This window comes from Xenopus laevis, chromosome 9_10L (genome assembly GCF_017654675.1).
Source record: "Xenopus laevis strain J_2021 chromosome 9_10L, Xenopus_laevis_v10.1, whole genome shotgun sequence".
NCBI classification, from domain to species: domain Eukaryota; kingdom Metazoa; phylum Chordata; class Amphibia; order Anura; family Pipidae; genus Xenopus; species Xenopus laevis.
Genome location: NC_054387.1, coordinates 60,307,376 through 60,328,123, shown reverse-complemented (window position 1 = coordinate 60,328,123; position 20,748 = coordinate 60,307,376). Strand labels below are relative to the sequence as shown.

The window sequence follows — 20,748 nt, the reverse complement described above, 5'->3', positions numbered from 1 at the left end:
AAACACGCACAGATGCGGCCACAATCTGACGCGATTTTTTAACCTGCCCGATCAAGATCTACCTGACTTTTGGCCAGATATTGACCAGGGAATCCCATTGAATGGCCCCACACATGGGCCAATAAGTTGCTGACTCTGTCTGTCGGCAGCTTTTATCAGTCCGTGTATGGGGACAGGAAAAAGCTAAAAACTCCTTGGGTGGAAGCTGTAAACTAAAAAGTTGTTCCTTTCACTATTTGCACCAATTGAATTGCCCACTAATGTGTTTTCAGTGCTTCGTGTTTGTCCAGTGATGGTACAATTGGCCCAACCTTTACCTCTTGTTGCATTTTCTTATCCCGTTGTACAGCTGAGGGGCCACTAGAGACAGCACTGCTGAGTGTTTAAAGCACGATCTCTTTCCATAAACAGCATATTTTACAGCACCCCACCCCCCAACATGGGTTATTTATAGAGTTTGGAGAGTCTGTGGGGCCCAAGGAGGTGAGTTTACAGGGCCGGCTGACTTGTAAGCTAAAGTGGAAGAGGGGGACGAGGAACTGACAGAAGAAAGAGCAGAGTTTGTAAAAATAAAAGACAGGGTACCAGATCAGTAACGGTGTGTAGCTTGATTGTAGCTGTAGTATAGAGAGTCTGTTAAGCCAATAAATTGTTATAGGAGTAATGACTTGTCTCAGGGAATAGTAGAGCCAACATTTGTTTAAATTAACAAGTTCTTACTTACTCCTTGTTCCCTTTCGGAATATTGCTGGGTTTATAGGGCAGACTATTAAATTACCTCATGTAATGGACAGGTCATTATAACTGTGTTATTCATATCTTAAGCACATATTTCTGTAGATCAGGGATTCACCAATGTGTCATCTGTAGGGTGATCAGCCTTTAATACACTGCAATTTACTCCTATATTAGATCATAGTAATTGAAAGATGGCACATTATTGATGGGACAACCACACCAGGCTGTCTTTAATAATGAATGTGGGTCTCATCCAAAGAACAGTTTCCAAACTCTGCATTCTATTCGCTGAAGTGCTCTGAAGTGACAGTTTCACTACAGCACCAATGCCTGCGCTGAATCCCTGCAGCTACTGACTGACCACAATGGGCTGAATATACAGGCAGACCCGGAGAATGTAGGGATGCTCTAGCAATAAATTTGGTTTCCATAGAGACCCTCTTGCTCAATTTTCTGACCAAAGGGCCCTGTCTTTTCTGTATCAAAGAAAGGTTTACTGTTTTTCCAACATCCCTTATGTTATTTGTGTTACAGGCACTAGATTCTAAGCCGTTTACATTCTCTGCTCTGCTGGTTCTGGCTACAGAAACAATGTACCAGAATCCAGCTGCATCCCCGTACAAATATAAAATGCACCCTACATCTCCGACTCCCCCAGCTTTGTGTTTTAAAAGGATCCATGTCAGACACTTGCTCTGCTGCCTCCAGTCTCTGATTGTGTTACACAGAAATCCCACCACGCCCTCTGGCGGCCCCACTCAAAGGGAACACATCTAACACTCTTTTTGTGGGTGGGGTGCCTTTTTGTCTTTTTTTGTGTTCAAAGATAAAAAAGGGAATTTTAGTCACTCCTTGTCCGTGGCGAGAACATCACTGGAGTGTTATGCATATGACTCATTAGTAGGAGTTGGCGGTTGCTGGCATCTTCGTTTCCGCAGTCCCAGAGGCACCCCCTGCTTTTCTCTCTGCCCTTTAATTCTTTCCTAGTAACGTTGGCTCCAGATCTGTTTCATTATGTTCTTCTGCCTCTCCCTGTGTCATTCCTTCCATCCAGTGCCGCATACACCCAGTGCTTTCCATGATACTAGCCGCAGTGGGGGCAAGGTCTTCTAAACATTGCTATGTGAATATTTAGTGCTTAATGGAGAGCTGAGGGGGAAGTTCCCCTACATTTTAATTAGGGATGCACCGAATCCAGGATTCGGTTTGGGATTCGGCCTTTTTCAGCAAGATTCGGCTGAATTCTTCTGGTCCGGCCAGACCAAATCGAATCCAAGCCTAATTTGCATATGCGAATTAGGGACGGGAGGGAAATCACGTGACTTTTTGTCACAAAACAGGGAATTAAAAAATGTTTTCCCACCCTAATGTGTATATGTATATTCGGATTCAGATCGGTATTCGGCCTAATATCTTGTGAAAAGATTTGGGGGTTCAGCCGAATCCAAAATAATGGATTCGGTGCATCCCTAATTTTAATATAATGCATTCCATATAACTCAATATGACTCAAGAAAGCAATGCATTTGATTTTCCCTACCTAAATATTTTTGGCAGTGTAGCACTACATGGATAATGAGCTCCATGGCATCAGCACCAAGGCATTGATACGAGTGTCAGTGTACTGTATGAAAAGTGGTGGGTCTAAATAAGATAAATTAGCAAAAATAATAATAACACACACGACCTCAGAATCAGTCTGTTATTAGGTTAATCTGGTCATTGTTTATAATCCATTTAATGCTGCTTTTTCCAGGAGTGCATACCCGGGATAAGACTCCAGATGAGATAGGGTCCATGGCACGGAGGCGCACCACCAGCGAGGGGCAATATGAAGAGAGCCATGCAGAACTCGGCTCAGTGAGTAGCCCCACTAAGGTGCGCTCACCAGTGCGCTGTGTCTCTCCAGAAGTTGCATTCACCATCGCAGCAAACCCAGGAGGGAGACCCAAAGAGGTAACCTCATTCATCAGTGGACATAGGCAAAGACTCCTGTAATGTCCTTAACCTGTTTTGTAGCACTAGAAATAAATGAGATGTTCTGGACTGCCCAGCTCCCTTGTATGTAATGGGGTCCAGCAAAGCAACATCTCTGATAAGGATGCTGGGTAATAAAAGGCATAGATAGTGACAATAGGCAGGGGCAATCCCAGCCCCTCAGGTAACAGGTAATTTGGCTCTTAAAGTTACCAGGAGTGGCATTTTTGCCACCCCAGGTAACCAGTGGGGCGCTGCTGCCTGAGGCGAGTTTCTCAAGATGGAGACTGTATGGCAAGATGGAGACTGTATGGCAAGATGGAGACTGTAGGGCAAGATGGAGACTGTAGGGCAAGATGGAGACTGTAGGGCAAGATGGAGACTGTAGGGCAAGATGTAGACTGTAGGGCAAGATGGAGACTGTAGGGCAAGATGGAGACTGTAGGACAAGTTGGAGACTGTAGGGCAAGCTAGAGACAGAAGGTCAAGATGGAGACAGTAGAGTCAGAAACTTTTAGGGTAAGGGCACACAGAGCAGATTCGGGGAGATTAATCGCCTCTTCTTCAGGGCGACAAAAATCACAGCGGAATGGCATGACAACTATTGTCCCAAATCTGCCCATGTGCCCTTACCTTTAGTGAGGGATTACTGCAACTATCCAGGGGGGGCAATATAAAAATGTAAGTAAAGAAAATCATGCAGGGGGGGTCATGGTAAGTAAGTGTCCTGTTCCAGATTCTTTTAGATATCTATATATTTAGATATGTGTTGGAGTCTGGCTGGTCAGATCATAAGAAATGGGTCTGATTAATTTCAGTCTGTCCTGTGCTGGAGGGAATTGTTTGGTCATACTAGAGTCTGTCACATCAATATAGCCCCTAAGAACACAGATACCCAGTAACAACATGTTTGTTTTGTATTTAATTCACACCATCTCCTGGTACTCCTTCTCCTCCCTCAGCCTCATCTGCACAGTTACAAGGAAGCCTTCGAAGAGATGGAAATGACTTCACCAGTGATCAGCCCAGTGGCCACAGGTATCCTTAGTTCTCAGGTCTCAGTAGAGTTGACATTGAAAGCACTATTCACTGATGCAGCAAGAACCAAGATAAAGAAATGTTCAAAAATGATTGATAAGTCTAGTGACACTGCTACATTTATTATGGGATTACTTAGAGAGCTAGAACATTAGACGACACCAATCTGCAGCTAGTCAGAGGAATAGATGCTTACAGGATTATACCAACCTGTAGGCATTAGGCAGGGGTAGACTGGTGGTTCCCACTGGGATGTTTCACACATTAAGTTGTTGTTCTTCAGACTGGGGCTGCATTTGCTGAGCAGACAGAAGTTGGGTTATAATGTTCACAGCATTAGGCAGCAGGGAGTGGGCACTGGGGACATTCCTAAATAACAAAGCTTTTGTGTCACATTAACAGAGAATCTGTGGAATTAGCTCATTCTGGCTGGCACTTCATGTTCATCCAAGTAGTTAGATTATTAAAGAATAAACCATTTTCCTAAGCATAATTTGAAAATAATTAGGGAATATGTAGTGAGTTTACCCTAGTTGTTGATATATGGCTAATATTAACCTACCCTGTTTCTTTCCCCACAGTAGCGCGATCCCCCCCTGGTTTGGCCAAGACTCCCCTGTCTGCCCTGGGACTGAAGCCCCACAATCCCGCTGATATAGTGCTCCAGCAATCAGGAGGTGAGTCTCTGAGTTCTTTTGCACTACATATCTTCATATTGCACTGCCCCAGCCATCTCTGTACTGGGATTCAAAATATTCCTGGCATTACAAGTACATTGAGGCCCAAACAGCCTCCACCAGCACAATAAATAGTGAGTATCTATGGCAACTTACAGCAGCCCCTCTGCCATTTGCCCAAACTCACAGTTTGTCAGTCCGGGCCTGGCCGTAGCTGTAGTTGGGGTACAGTTCCCAGCATTCTCTTGGGTGATGAAGGAAACTGTGGCAAATAGGTTAGACTGCACACAAAGCAATATGACATAGCATTTTATTTATGTAACCTTATGGAAGATAGTTGTCATACTGTTCCTGTCCCCAACTTCTCATCTTCTAGCTGTTGCTGAACTACAGTAGCTACAAGCGTTGTGGAATTGTAGCTGGAAAGTCAGTTGCTGACCATCTCTGAAGAGATGACAGATCCCCATGTTTAACAGAGCAGTCTGGGTTCCATCTGAAATCCTCCAGCAAGATGAAATAATTCTGTTTAAACAGAGCATATCTTGTAAATCCATTGTGCTCTGACAGTTCCTGGCTCAGATCCATGGAAAGTCTGTTCCATGGTGAAGGAATGTTACATGAATTCCATAGATCAGGCCCTTATTGGACCTCAGTAGGTGAGGACATACATCTGTAGAGCAGAGAGCTCTGGGGAATCTCATGGAGATACATTGTTTCAGGTTCTACATTCCTCTTCCTATAAACACCATGAATCTGCACAGCCCATCACGTTCCCCACTCAGAACATAAAATACAAAATGAGGGAAGGTATCCCATGATTCCCGAAGGTCGGAGAACTTGTAGGGAAGGTCTGAAGCTGCTGTATAGGGTGTGGCCCTAACTGCTGGTAAAATGCAACTCCCAACATCCTCCAGGCCCACCCACTGCTTGGCCATGGGAAAGAGAGCAGCCCAAGATCAGGGAAAGTAGAGATGCAGAGTTTCATGGGAAAGAGAGCAGCCCAAGATCAGGGAAAGTAGAGATGCAGAGTTTCATTCATAGGTATTTGTCTGGTGGGGATGCTTTCAAATACCCTGGTAAAGTTGGACTGATGGAGGTAATATGTTACACTATGTTACTACTTCTATTATATTAGTTTCAGGCTGCTCTCCGTCTTGGGTCTGGGCACAGTGAAACTTAATACACCTAGAAGAGGGACAATGAACCCTGAGCTTTAGGTTACCTTTGATACCAGAGGGAGAAAAATCACTTAGTATTGCAGTTGTTAAAACAATGAAAATAGGCTGGTTGCCCTGCCAGATATATACAGTTATTCAATATATAGCATTCCTGGCACATTTTGGCTGTCTGTGGGATGCAGTGAGTTGTAGTATGGTAGGCGTCTCCCTGTCTCACCAATTTCCTCTTTCATCCTTTCTGCACCAGAGACAGTCAGGGAAACAGTAATTGGTTACATGGAAGGTAAGTGGGTTTTTGCCTGTTGCCCCATTAACCCTTTCTTTGGGTGCAATGGATGCGTCTGCTTAAACTGCTACTTTTAATCAGCTTTATGGGGCTGCGTTGTGGGCTTGCCTTTGTAAGACCAGGTTTGGGGGACTTTCATTTGGATTCAATTCTTTTTTTTTTTTTTTGATCTTGGTTTTTGTGTCTTCTGGGGGGGGGGCTCATTTTGCATGCTGGGACAACAGGGTTTGGCTTGCTGAGTGCATTACATCCCTTGGGAACTGGAACTGAACTCTCCGCCCTCAGGATTTCAAAACGGAAATAAAATATCCAAAAATAAACACTAATCAGGAAGGTCTCCAAGTGCAAGACTTTCCCATCACTGTGTAGAACGAGGTTCTTATTCAGCCTCAGGTGCCAAGATAGGAGTTTGAGTTTTTCGTTTTAGGGGAAGTTCAGCAGAAAAAGAAATATTGTAAATATATAAGGGTTGGGGCTCTTTCACCCAAGTTTTACTAAACAGCCCTATTTGCTGATGTCCCTGAATGTCACAGTTTGCTCTTCCTTGTCTTGGTTTGTGCTGTTCTACATTGAACTGAGAAAATAACATACAGAGGAATTACTGCATCTCCTGTAACAACCCTGTAGCCTTGCTGTTGGCCATTTCTCATCACATTACCTGCCCTGTATATTTACTTGGGTGGGGGTGGGGGGGGTTTATTGTGCAGCATCTACTCTAAATGAGCCCCAGTATGATCTCAAGCTGATTTACTCTTCATGCCTACAGAGGTCGCTATTACTTTTCTGTCCATATGCCATCCTGAGCCTCATTTCTCCCGCCTCCTCTTAAATCACTTCACCCATATCCCCACCTAACACACACCAGACATGCCCCACAGAGCATCTTTACTTCATGCAGAAACATTGCACATTTTGGAATGTGGATCCAAAGTGAAGTCCATTTTAGGGGGCAGGAACACAGAGTTTCCCTGTTTGAATCAAGCTGTCAGCTCCCTGTGGGCCTGTTTGCCTTCCAAGCTGACAGCAAGTAGAACTGTTTAGTGAGAGGCTAAACTTACAGGAGGCGACTGTCTCCTCAGCCTAAATAATGTGTCATTTATTGCCCTTGTTGCGCTAGCAACAAATTGAACTGATCCGTAACTATGGATTATGTCATTTCCAAAATAGGACTTGACTGTGGCCCCAGTGTGTCCTAGAATTATGACTCCCATTACTCTGTGTCAAGGAGCAGTAAGAGTTGCACTTTGACCATATAACAATGTTGACTTACCCAAAGGTTTGGAGGTGGGGGGCTCTAAAATGAATTTTCTATGGGGCCAGTAACACCAACCAGTTATACCCCTGAAACTCACGTTTATAGGAATGAAATGTGCAGGGCGATATTTCACATTTTCCCTTCCATATAAGGATGAGGCTAGGGGTGCAATGAAATAAAAAGGATTCCTTTGCTCAAACATGACAAGGCCTTGCTGTGCAGATTGACTGGAGTCTGAATGAGACTGAAGAAATTTCCCCAGTTAGGCAAAGTGGTATAGACCAATCTATTAGGATTCAGGTGTTTAAAGAACACAATATCCCATTTGCTTTAGGGGTATTTCCATTGTAAAATACATTCTAGGGGTGCATATCTTTTTACTTTTATCTGTGGTTTCTTCCAGTGGGCCTCTGTGTTGCTGGTGGTAGGCTTTCATGTCATGTGTGTCCAGCCCTAAGGTTGTGGTAGAAATGTATTCCTGGAAAGAGAATACAATTGCACTTACAGTTCAGTGGAGGCAGCATACTTTATCACTATATTCAAGTTTTAGTATTGATTTAAATAAGAACAATCAAAATAACTTTATAAAGAAGTATAAGAGCCAAGCCCATTGGTAAACCCGCTCATGCAGAAGTGCAAGGGTTAGCGGAACAGTTAAGGGCACCACTATAGCCACTATCAAAGAATCTTCTATTCCAGATAAAAGTAGAGCACTGTAGTCAACCACTTGCTGAAGCATGAATGAGGATAAAGGAGTGATGAGGGATAATATGTGGTAAAGCCTCTCACTCTTTGCTTATGTGGAGAAATTCCAAGTAAGTAATTCCCAAATCAATTAACCTATTGTTCATATTTGGGATACTCAGCTCTAAATCTGCTGGTGCCAAAATAAATCTTTATGCAAGGAAAAGTGCAATGAAAATTAGAATGAAAGAAGGGATTTTCCTTTCCCTACTGAGGTCCCATTCTAAATACTCACATCACAACTCCCATCATCCTTAGCTAGCTCTACTCTGTAAAATTGCACCACGTTTGGTTCTTATATCAGTTGCTCATATTCATGAAACAGAGAAATGCTCCTCTCAAGGAAACTCATTTGGTTATTACTCTTACATCTAACTCCCTTGAATAAATCTCCATATTGTGCCTTAAATCTGCTGTGTTATCTAATAACATTCAATTATATCAGCCTTTCTCCTACCATATCATTGCTCCTTTTCTTTAGGGGGAGCAAAGGGTGGTCCTGCTGATGGTTTGGTCTTTTTATTTGTAGAGCCCAGGAGTTATGTTGAATCTGTTGCCCGGACAGCTGCCACAGCAGGAGCTGTGCCCCCGTCACCAACAGGCCCTCAGGCATATAGTGTTGATAGTCTGATGAGGAATGGGGGTTACCCCAATGTTTTCACCTCCCCCAGTCCTATCTCTACCAGCAGCCCCATACACAGCACTGAGGGGTAAGTATATCCTTAATGGAGGGATATAGTATATAAATATGTTGTTTCATGATAATGGAATATACTAACAGTATATGGTGAAATACCATTTGACTAATTACTGCCGCATTCCCTTTCCTTGTGCAGATCCCTACGGAGTTACCCATCAGTGGAGAGTGGAGCTCGCATTCCCACTCCCACTCAGCCTTCAGTGGATTCCAGTTTTAGATCCACCAGTTTATCGCAGCCATCCCCTCAAAGCAGTTATCAGAATGCATCTCCCAGCCCTAACATGGTGCCATATGCTGGCACTCCAGCCAGTTCCTATGATGGATATACGTATTCCCCCAGCAGTGCCCTTACCCAAACAGATGGGCTCTCTGGACCACAAATGAATGCAGTCATTGGTCACATGGTTCATGGAAGCCCTAAGGCTCTTCATAGAATGGTAGGCACTAACACGCCACCAAGTCCAGGTTTGGGAAGGAGAATAGTCACCCCCAATATGGCGACTACACCTGGAAGTCCAAGCATGGGTAGGCACCCCCTGGGTACACATATCACTGCACCCGTGACAGCAGGTAGCCCCAGCCTTCCTCTTCATCAGGTTGTGATGACAGGAAGTGCGCCCGTGACTCCTGGTAGCCCCAGCATGGAGAGACATGTAATGTATGGATATTCCACACCTGATGAAAAACGACCAACATTGTCACGGCAGAGCAGTGCGTCTGGATACCAGGCACCACCCACCCCATCCTTCCCTGTCTCCCCTGCCTATTACCATGGAATGAGCAGCCCTTCTTCTTCCTCTCCTGACTCAACCTTATACCGGCAAGGAAGCCCCGTCCCACAACCATCTCTGCCCGAAAAGAGAAGAATGTCATCGGGTGACCGATCCAACAGCCTTCCCAATTACTCTACCCTCAATGGAAAAAACTCTTCTCCTATGTCCAGTGGGATGTCCAGCCCCAGTGGCGGAAGCACAATGGCATTTACTCACACACTACCAGATTTCTCCAAATTCTCCATGCCAGGTATGGTTTGAAAGCAAAAAATTAGTGAATTCTAACTCCACTGTGCTGAAGGTCTAACCTTATATTCCTCTTTCCAGACAGCAGTCCGGAGACCAGAGCAAATGTGAAGTTTGTGCAGGATACATCCAAGTACTGGTACAAACCAGACATTTCAAGAGATCAGGGTAAGTAGCACTAAGCACTGTTGATGCCCATTGGCACAGATTGTGCACCTAGATATGTACATTAGAGGTCTGGCACTTCTGCCTACTGTCAAACTTTTCTGCGTTCTTCAGACATTCAGACCCTTGTTCATTGAATGTAACTGTTCTTAGTTCTGACAGACTGCAACAGTTTCTGCCTGTATAATTATGTAATAGCCAGGCCCGGATTTATGGAAAGGCCACCAAGGCACGGGCCTAGGGTGGCAGGGTTTTAGGGGGCAGCATGAAGGCCAGTCACATCCATGCGCCAATCCCCAGTGATCAGGGGTGAGGAATGGCAGTGGGCCTAGGGGTGCCCACTTAGTAAATCCGGCCTGGTAATAGCCCCTTGTTGCAAACTGAAAAGTACATCCAAGAATAAGTTTTTTTATGGAGATGAGCCACCTAGTGGTAAAGCTATGAACAACCGGTTATTTGGAAAATGAGAGGCCCTGCATAAAACACAATTGAATAGCAAATTAATTGTACTTGAATGTCATTAATTGCTGCCTTATTATGGCCATGGCAAGTGCAGCAGTTTAAAAACCTTTATTTGCGGAAATTATCAAAAACACCATTATTCACCCCCAGGGCCGTATTTACATAGCGGGCACCCCTCGGCCGCTGCTGTTCCTCGCCCCCGTCCTTTTTCATCATCAAAACTGGAGCAAAGGGGATTGGCACACTGGAAATGCAAAAAGAATCTCCTGCGCATCCCCAATGTTTCTGAATTAATGTTAGTGTTTTTGGGCAGCATGCCGCCCCCTAAAATCCTGCCGCCATAGGCCAAGGCCTTGGTGGCCTTTCAAAAAATTGGGGTCTGTTTACCCCAGACCAATTCCCACGCAGTTGAACAGCCCCTGTGTAATCTGGGGCGGGTAGATGGCTAAAATGACAATACTGCCCACCAGAGAAGTATGATACTGAGATCTGCCTCCTCTTCACTTCCCAGCAATCTCCTTACTGAAGGACAAAGACCCTGGAGCGTTCATTATACGAGACAGCCATTCATTCCGAGGAGCCTATGGACTTGCCATGAAAGTTGCCACCCCGCCCGCTAACGCTGGCCAGCCCAGCAAGAAAGGTAATTAGCCATGGATTCTCCCTTTGAAAAAAGCTGAAAAAAAAAGTTATTTTTATCCTGTATTTGAAATAACAATGTACTTTCCGACACTTTCTCTGTAGGCGATGTGACCAATGAGCTTGTGCGTCACTTTCTGATTGAGACGAGTCCCAGGGGGGTGAAATTAAAGGGCTGCCAAAATGAACCTTACTTTGGTGAGACTACATATAACCCAGACAGTGATGTACTGGCATATGGGGTGGGTGGACCAAGCTGTCTGGTGGGTGTAAACTCTTACACAGAGCCAGAATGGGGGCAATTGTTACAAGGTCTGTATGTAAATTTGATCTGTAAATGGAAGTACCACTTTATACACCACTGCCAGGTTTATGGTAGGAAGGGCATCTGACACTCGGCATCAAAAGGGGCCCCAGGGAGGAACTTAAATAAAGATACTAAGGACACCCAGGTTGTGCCACCTACTACCCCCAGCTGTTGAATTGCAATAAAAAAACAAAAAATTAGAAAGAACTCCCTGCCACCCTACATTGCCCAGGGGCCCCCATTTATTCTCTTGTCATCTTCCTTGGGCAACAAACTAAAACATTAGGATATACTTTACCTAAGTGGGAGATGCTATATCTGTTCCCTAGAGCCTCATGTTTTCCTTGTCTCTTCTACTCAGGCTGCCTGTCGGCTCTGGTGTACCAGCACTCCATCACTCCACTTGCACTGCCCTGCAAACTGGTCATACCAAGCAGAGGTAAGTGTCTCTGCATGTTTAATCAGATTGGACAAATACACGATACATCTTCGAGTCTTACTGGCTAATCCCATCACCTGTTTCCTTGACAGATCCCTCTGATGAGCCCAAGGAGACGGCTGCTCCGGCTAATTCAGCCTCAGATCTACTGAAACAGGGTGCAGGTACTGACCAAACCCAACCTAACCTCACCCCTGGGCATTTATGAAATTAAAAAGAAAATAGTTTATAGGGAGGCTGTGGACCCCAGGTTCAGAAGGGCCCTTGGTTAGATTTGTACACTGGTATGTTTGTTTGCTTGCGGGTTAGGCTAGGGTATTTTTGCCACCAGATAGTTGTTTGAATGCCAAGCTGGCAAGAATGGCAGAACTATGCAGAATCACAGTCTATGGCAAAATAAAAACACATTTCTCAGTTAACTTTCCATTTTATATACAGTAGATATGACAATTTCAAGGGATCTTTACATTCCAGACTGACTTTGTTCCTCCTTCCTCCCCGATCAGCCTGCAACGTTTTATTCATAAACTCGATAGATATGGAGTCACTGACCGGCCCACAGGCCATTGCAAAGACTATTGCAGAGTCGCTTGCTGCTGATCCACCACCAGCTGCCGCTATCGTTCATTTTAAAGTCTCTGCACAAGGAATCACCTTAACAGACAACCAGAGGAAGTGAGTTTGGGATACTGAAGCTGTTGGTCAGATTTAGATCTGGGCAGTTATTCTAAAGATGTTTGTAGGGGGGGGGAATCTCGATTAAGGGCTACTGCTCCAGCTTCTGCCACATCATGTAATGCAACTGAGCATCAGGAAATTCAACAAATAAAAAAATACTTTGTCTTACAGATTATTTTTCAGAAGACATTATCCGCTGAACTCAATCACCTTCTGCGACCTTGACCAACAAGAGAGAAAGTGAGTAAATCTCTCCAGTCACTGGGGCTTAATAATGAGATTTTACATCTCCGAGTACAAGTGGGGGGTCTTAGCCCCCTCTATGTGCCTGTCTGTATTAGACAAGGAAATAAATACATCTAAATAATCGACCATGCCCCATAATGCCAAAAACCTTACCTATAATTCATCTAAATCCCTCCACAATCCCTTATGGCAGTGATCCCCAACCAGTAGCTTGCGAGCAACATGTTGCTCACCAACCGATTGGATGTTGCTCCCAGTGGCCCCAAAGCAGGTGCTTATTTTTAAATTCCAGACTTGAAGGCACGCTGTGTTTGCATAAAAACCAGGTGTACTGCCAAACAGACCCTCCTGTATGGTTGCCATTCTATATAGGCCCTACCTAATGGCCAATCACAGCCCTTATTTGGTACCCCCAGGACTTTTTTTCATGCTAGTGTTGCTCCCCAACTCTTTTTGCACCTGAATGTTGCTCGCAGGTAAAAAAAAGGTTGGAGACCCCTGCCTTATGGTGACCCTTTGTGTATGCCCAAGTATGACACTGCCTAGTGTTGCTTTTTGCACCTCACACTAACCCCATCAATTTTGTTTGCTTTCCCAGGTGGATGAAGACTGATGGGACACAAGCCAAGTAAGTGACAATACTACAAGGGATTATAGATGTCTGTATCTTGGGTTGAGTCTGTGGGGAATTGATGTGTGCAGGTGCTTTGGCATGTCCCAAGCTACCACTTTCGTAGTGAGTCTATCCAAAACACTGAGCGAGATACGGGGCTCTGATTCAATGTGCTTCCTGATCTGGTCGCATTACTATGGTCAGATGACTGGGTTTGCTCTTTGTCTGCAGTGCTTTGGCCACTAGAGGGAACCTTTGTTCTATCACACTTCTCTTGGCTATTGTCTATTTCAGTCTGGCCAAGCCTCACCACCTGCATGGACATGGGAAAGCCCAGGAGCACATAGTACACACAGGAGTTTCTACAATTGCCTTAAGGGCACAAGTGGAGTTATATATCAGTTTCCCTAGAATAAATTAATTGTGTGTTCTGGGCCTAGAGCAAAGGAAGTATTTTGTGCTGTGCTATATAATAGCTGCTATATTAAAGGGCAAGGTGATGGGTCATGGAGAGTTATGGTCATATACTCTAAACATGGGAAGGGAGTTATTCCAGAGGCAGAATTCACTTTGCTGCACTTGAAATGGATTTACATGGGATGGGTGCCCTGAGCTCGTGCTCCAGCATTCCATAGTTGAAAGGGGTGTCATTTTCCTTGGAACCAGACAGTGGTTTAAATAAAGAGCAAAGATAAAGAGAGGATCTGTATAATTCATAAAATAACTATACTAAAGAAGCCTCCGGATTAATCTGCTCTCTGGTTGCCGGGGTCATAGACCCTTACGACCATGTAACACTAGACATCCCAGGAGCTGTGCTGACTAGTCTGGTTGTCCATGTACAACATTTTAAGTTGTAACTTTTGCTGTAAAACCAACCAACCTAATTATAGCCCTGTCCTAATCAGACACTGGGGGTGGCATCAATGACTATTTGCAGCTGTCTTTGTTCTCTAATAATAACTTGAATGGCTCAGACACAGGCTAGGACTCCTCAGCACTACTCCCCCATTACTGATTTGTATATATAGTGATTCCAGCAAGACCTCAGGAGGCAGAAATTAAGAGGAGAAAGAAACAATGTAGTGTTGTCACATGTATGAATGAACCTGTAATGAAAATGAATCTAAAATTAGGGATATGGTTGACATGATACAACTACTGATTCCTTCTCAGCCATTTATACATTTTGCTTGTTGGCACAGAAATCCGCACAGTCTGCAATCAGCATCCATAATTGCTCTTTACCCATACATTAATATAAGTCTGTTGTTTTTAATGGTTGAGGTGGAATTCAGTTCTGTTCTTCACACCCAAAAGTCAGATGTCCCTTGATATTTTCTGAATTTACTCAGTAGTCAGGGTTTGATAGGGCAAGTTGCAGGCTCACTGACATAAGTTGCTGCCGTCACCTTTTGTTCTACCATAACCTCCTGTGACCCATTCCATCCAACAACTTCCTCCAGCTTAAACAATCTCCAACTCTTACTGCTTCCAACTACAACTCTAAAGCTGGCCATACATGGAGAGATCCGCTCGTTTGGTGATGTTGCCAAATGAGTGGATCTCTCCCCGATATGCCCACATTGAGGTGGGCAATATCAGGCTGATCTGATTGTGGGCCCTAGGGTCCAACGATCAGAGCATATTGCTGCCAATACAGGCGGTCGGATCGTGGGACCGCATCTATGAACAGATGTGGCCACCATCTGTCAGGATTTTTAACCCTGCTCGATCAACATCTGGCCAGATATCGGTCTGGGCCCCACACACAGGCCGATAAGATGCCGACTCGGTCTGTCTGCAGCTTTTATCAGCCTGTGTATGGCTTCCTTAACAATCTCAAACGCTAATAACTTCTAACTACCTCCAACCAATAAAACTACTTCCACCTACCTCCAGCTCAGCTATCTTGATCTCCAACTACCTTTTATAGCATCCTTTAATTCTAACTCCAACAACCTCTAACCACTTCCAACAACCTTCAACTCCAATTACTTCCATGTTCAATAACCTTCTATTTTAACCAAATCCAACTACCTACACACTAATTACTTTCAACTGTCTCCAATTTCAACTATTTCTACAACCTCCAACTCTAACTTGGATATCCACCTATCTCCAACTCCATAAACCTCCATCTCCATCTGTAACAACCTTCAATTCTAATTATCTCCAATTACCTCTAACTCTAACTTCTTTCAGATACCTCCAACAATCTCCAAAACTCCAAATACCTACAACTCTAGATCTGCATTCTTTAGTACTAGTAGAGATAGATTAGTTGGACCCTCAGAATTAACAAAATTGTCCTTTTTTCCCCCACAGACTCTTTGGATTTGTAGCCAGAAAACAAGGAAGCACAACAGACAATGTGTGCCACCTGTTTGCCGAGCTTGATCCAAACCAACCAGCCACTGCCATTGTCAACTTTGTGTCCCGAGTCATCGGCCTGCAGAAAAGATGAGTAACCCCCCATGAAATCCTTCTATAAATAAGGACTCCTGAAAACAGCAAGAGAGAATACATGATACAGGAGAATGGAGGACAGTTAGTCCATGGAGTGGACAAGCAACAAAACAAACAAAAATTGAATCGAAAGAAAAAAATTTACGCAAAAGAAGAAATTGTAATTATTTTAACACCCCCCTCCGCTGATGGAATTGGAGCAAAATACATGCAGGCACTAAACTGTTCTCAGATCCCATTGGCTTCCGGATCAATTGACGGCAGCATCAAGTATCTAAGGTGTTCATTTTAATTGAAATCTTGCTGTTACTAAACCATATATATATATACAGCTATATAAGTGCATAAGTACACAAACCTAGCATACACAGGATTTATAATAACTCAATAGGAGAGTATACTATTATAAGGCAAGATTTTTATACACCGCGTTGGATGTACAGATCCGGCTCGCTATCTACTCTGTTTTTAAATATAAAAAACAAAGTATATATATTTTTTTCTTCCGTTGAGGTAAATGGAAGGTCAGATTGGATCATGAATGACATCTGCATTTTTAGGGATCATTTTTGATTTTGCATTGGAGCCTTAAACCCCACTTTGTCTGATGTATGATAAACACCCTCAAAAGAGCCTCTATGTAGTGAAACCTAGTGTTCAAATGGAAATTGCTGCATCCTGGAGGCTTTAGTGGTGACAACTACTGGTCAGACAGAATATTGCAACAGTCAGTGGTGGGGCAATGGCTTTGCACAAGCCCTTCCCTAAGAAGGCAGTAATTCACGATTCACCATGCGCATGCTGACCCAGTTTTGCATGTTCCTTTAGCAGCTATAATGCAATACACTTGAATGAGCTTTGGTTTGTGAGAGATCATGAGGAGCATGTTGTGTCAGATCTCCTCGGATCCTGCCAGATGAACTGCTCTTATTCCTGATTGGTTTGGGCACTGGTTGGTGATGCCTTTGCTCTGATGTTGCTGTTAAAGCAACATTGAAGGTCAACAACAACCAAGGGCTGAGCATTGCATCATTATTCACCTTCAGTACAAGTGATAAGGAGAATAGTGCAAGAAGGGCTCAATCAGGTGCAAGGTTACACTGTATACTATCTTGCTATCTCTGCAAGCTCAATACCCATAAGCCTGCTGTGCTGTAAGTTGCTACAGTAGAGTCATAATGCTAAACTACACTTCCCTTCATACCCTGCAGTACAGGAAAATCTTTCTAGGCATGCAGGATCTAAAGGCTAACTCTATGCACCATTTGATATAATATGTACTTAATGTTTTACATAAATATTTGCTGATGGTGGGTCCATTGGGGGATTCCCTGTATCCCAACAGGCCAGCATTACCCTGTCTACAGTAACATACTACTAAATCCCTCTAATGGGCAGAATGCAGTGGATGATTCTAAATCCTCTGCAGATAGTCAGTATGGGGGGGGGGTTCTTTGCTAATGCAGGAATGCTGGAGCTACCATCAGAGTGGAGATATAAAATGTCAAAAATCAGGATTGCTCGAACTAGCTACCTTCTGAAGGGACCCTTCTGATTTATGTTTTATCTTTAAAGGGACCTTTCTGATTAGGGATGGCCGAATTTTTTTCGCCTTGTTTCGCCGTGGAAATGACGCTCATAGACTTGTATTGCGTCATGCGACAAAAAAGATGCGCATCAGGGCGTCATCGACATTTCGCCAGCTGCGAATTTTTGGCAAAACGAAATCAAATTCGCCCATCCCTATTTCTGATATTTGGCTCCCAACCCAGCCTGAAACAAGCCCCTAATATGTATGAACCTGTAGGCCTATTCATTATTTAGCTCATTTTTCATACTATAGGAAATCTTGGCTTCAGCTTCTCCCTTTGTTTATAGATGGCCCGAGCAAGTGAGAAGGAGAAGGGGCGGAACATTTAGGAAGGTGTGTGAGTGTGCATAGTGTTTGTATACCAGGAAGATACCAAACATTTCTGGGGGTTTATTATGACTACCCTGCCATAGCTCATTGCTCCCCTTCTTGGGCATTTCATGAATCCACCCAGGGATTTTTGGGACTTTCCATAAACCTTTGTGAGTGCCTTACTGGTTTCATGGCCAGATGATGCTGTTACTTTACCATGGTGTGTCTCATAGAGCATTGGGCTATGGCACAGGCAATAAGGACCCTATAGGTAGGCCCTCTGGCTGCTAAAGAGAAATGTTGGACTGGTCTCTTCAGTAGCAATGAGTAAGGTGTGTTGGAAATCCTGCAATGTTGCAAGGAGAGCTGGATTCATGTGATACAAAAAGGAGTGGACAGTGTAAATTAGCGGCTTTAAACTTATTGCAGTATGAGGAATTGAACAAGGTCATGCCGCTAAGGGAGGAGTCAGAACTTAGATGTTTCTATGCAAAGTGACAGCCAATCAGACACTTATTCTAGCTAAGGGAACTGAACCATAGGCTGTTCATCACACTCCCAACTGGGGTTGTAGGATACAAACATCTAAAACACTTATAGTGGCAGTTAGGGGTGACTTCCTACTGTTGCATGTGGATGTTTTTATTGATATTTAAGTATTTAGCAATGACCATGTGTATTTCATACCCCAAAAGCAGTTCTGCTTATCAACCTCAACCAATAAAATGCTACCTTACCTGAGGTTAGAGGATCTTAGTTGGAAAAAGACTCTGCCTGCCCTGATATTGTGTTACCGACACTATCCTGCTTTACTATACACACTATCCCTCTCCAGATACCTCTCTGCCACAACTGCCATAACTTCTATTCCCTATATGGGTCCCTATAAAGATGAAAAGTTTAGGGCGCAGTGGGACCCCCCACTCACTACAGACTGCTCTGAGCTAAATGCAAGCCAATGAATTTGCCATCCAGCCTGGTATTTTTGGGTAAATGGAGCGAGCAACGGATAATGTCGGATCACTGCATCCTGATTACTTTGTGTTTTTGGCTTTGAGCACTTGAGATACTGACACGCACGTGTGCGCACACTCACAGCTACATGGAAATGGCACAGATGGATGGATGACGGGAGGGGGTAGAAGGAATCATATATGAGCACGCCACCTGCTGGCTTAATCCAGGAACTCCCAATCTGCATCACTGCAATTGTTTTTTTAAAGATAAACTCCCAGCATCACATTTGAGATGCCTAAAGGTTTGCCAGTTCCCTTCTTACAGAAAAAACTGGGTTCAATAAGCTTTTGCCTTAATTAGTTAATTGCTTCAGACAACACTCAGTGCACCTTACTTCACAGGCCAATAGCCATAAGAACCAATATGACACTTTCCCTGTGTTCTGTACAAAAAGCACTTGGGAATCTTCATATGCGCTTGTTAGACCTCTAGACATTATATGTGTATATATATATATATATATATATATATATATATATATATATATATATATATATATATATATATATATATATATATATATATATATATATATATATATTGGAAGATATACCAAGGGGAACCCTAAGAACTACTACGTTACTTTGGACAACCAATATCTGCCAACTGTCTCCGGTATCGACTCTTAGATTGTAAGCACTTTGAGCAGGGGCAGTGTTGCTCAATTCCAGTGTGAAAAGTATTGATCTGTAATGCTAACTAATGGTTAATCTGTTTGGGATTGAACATGGACTGCAAGTTCCTCCAAGAACGTACCTGGGAGCAAAGCTCTGATTCTCTTGAACAATCTCAGTGAACAAAACACAAATCTCCAAATTACTTTACCTATCTGGCAAAAACCACCCCCCCGCTTGAACACTAGGCAGCCCAAAAGAGGATCAAATCCTTGTATTCATTGGGGAGCAGCTTTGATTAATTAGGGGTTTGTTTTTGGAAGTTTAGAGCTTTCCCTTTAATGGGGGGGGGCTGGAGAGACCTGGTTTTTGCCCTCATATTTTATTTGAAATGTGCAATAAAAAAACTTGTGACCTTTAATTACATTGAACTACAAATTCCTAGGCCCTGAGATGTACTGTAACAATAGATCACTGCACAGAACAGACTGCTCCTCTTCTTTGACAATCAGGGTTGACCTTTAACTGGCAAGTGTAGCCCTGGCAAATATTTGCATCCATCTTAAAGAGGGCATTGACCCATCATCCTCTCTAAAATGAATTACAATTAAGCCATTGGTTGAGGATCCTGGAAGTTGTAGTTCATAATAGCTGTCGGACTGGAGTGCCAAGGATTTACATGCCATTTAGATTTCCCCCAGTCTGCAGCCTGTATTTTCTTGTTCATAAAACAGAATCCAAAGTGACCTTCAATGCAGACTTCCCCCACAGACAACTCTACCCTACCAACCCAACAGCCATAGGAGCCCCCCAAATGTTGCTGAACTACTACTCCCAGGATCTTAACTAGTTGTAGGTTACCCTTGACTGCTATCCATTTCCTGGCCAATGGGGACAGGGCTCCTCTGGCCTTGTCAATGCAGCCTGCAATTTCATTTCTCCATGTCCCGTTCCTGCATCAAAATCCGCAAGAGTTTCTCAACACGCTTATTTTTATATATTTTGCGTCACAGCCTATCAACCGCAATCAGTAACAAAAGAAAATTAAAAAAAAAAAATAAAAGTTAAATAAAAAAATAAAAAAAATTAAAGAGAAAACCCCCTCTCTCTGTATTTATATAGATGGAAATATACTTTATATTTTGTATCCATGTGCTGTTAATGTTATCACTTGTATAAATATATGGTGCGTTATATTTCTGCCCCCGCCCTGGCTTCCACTTCCTGTTTGTACAGATGTCTCATTCCTTGCAATTTATTGTATGGCTTTGTCAGTGATAACATCAATATATAAAATATACTTTTGCTTGGAATTAATGTCTCTTTCTTTCATGCAATTGTCTTTTATAAGGAATCTCTGCCATAAAGCAGGGCAGGACTGCTGCTTACAATGGGTACAGAATGCTGTGTTATAAAGATAGAGAGAATATCAGCCATAAAGCAAGACAGAACTGCTGCATACAATGAGTACCATTGTATCTGATTGCTATGGGTAACTGCAGATTTTGCAGATACATCAATACTGGAATATCCGTGGCCTGGAAGGAAGCCAAACCTAAGAGTCTGGGAATAAAATCTCATAGT

The 20,748-nt window shown here is 43.4% G+C and overlaps 1 protein-coding gene across 8 annotated transcripts in view; it reads left to right on the top strand.

Moving 5' to 3' along the window:
* Positions 1 to 20,477, top strand: part of tns1.L (tensin 1 L homeolog) — a 207,882-nt gene extending 187,405 nt beyond the window's left edge. For 6 of the 8 annotated variants that reach the window (XM_041577148.1, XM_041577147.1, XM_041577150.1 and 3 more), the window contains 15 exons: positions 2,495 to 2,694; positions 3,678 to 3,753; positions 4,335 to 4,430; positions 5,856 to 5,891; positions 8,423 to 8,603; positions 8,730 to 9,616; positions 9,694 to 9,780; positions 10,751 to 10,882; positions 10,984 to 11,076; positions 11,547 to 11,624; positions 11,717 to 11,788; positions 12,131 to 12,299; positions 12,474 to 12,542; positions 13,147 to 13,176; positions 15,490 to 20,477. In XM_041577148.1, the coding sequence (XP_041433082.1) occupies positions 2,495 to 2,694; positions 3,678 to 3,753; positions 4,335 to 4,430; positions 5,856 to 5,891; positions 8,423 to 8,603; positions 8,730 to 9,616; positions 9,694 to 9,780; positions 10,751 to 10,882; positions 10,984 to 11,076; positions 11,547 to 11,624; positions 11,717 to 11,788; positions 12,131 to 12,299; positions 12,474 to 12,542; positions 13,147 to 13,176; positions 15,490 to 15,628 (2,345 nt within the window). In that variant the 3' untranslated portion in view covers positions 15,629 to 20,477. The remainder of the gene's footprint in view (positions 1 to 2,494; positions 2,695 to 3,677; positions 3,754 to 4,334; positions 4,431 to 5,855; positions 5,892 to 8,422; positions 8,604 to 8,729; positions 9,617 to 9,693; positions 9,781 to 10,750; positions 10,883 to 10,983; positions 11,077 to 11,546; positions 11,625 to 11,716; positions 11,789 to 12,130; positions 12,300 to 12,473; positions 12,543 to 13,146; positions 13,177 to 15,489) is intronic. The other 2 variants (XM_041577149.1, XM_018235658.2) reach the window with 1 other exon arrangement.
* The last annotated feature ends 271 nt before the right edge of the window (positions 20,478 to 20,748 follow it).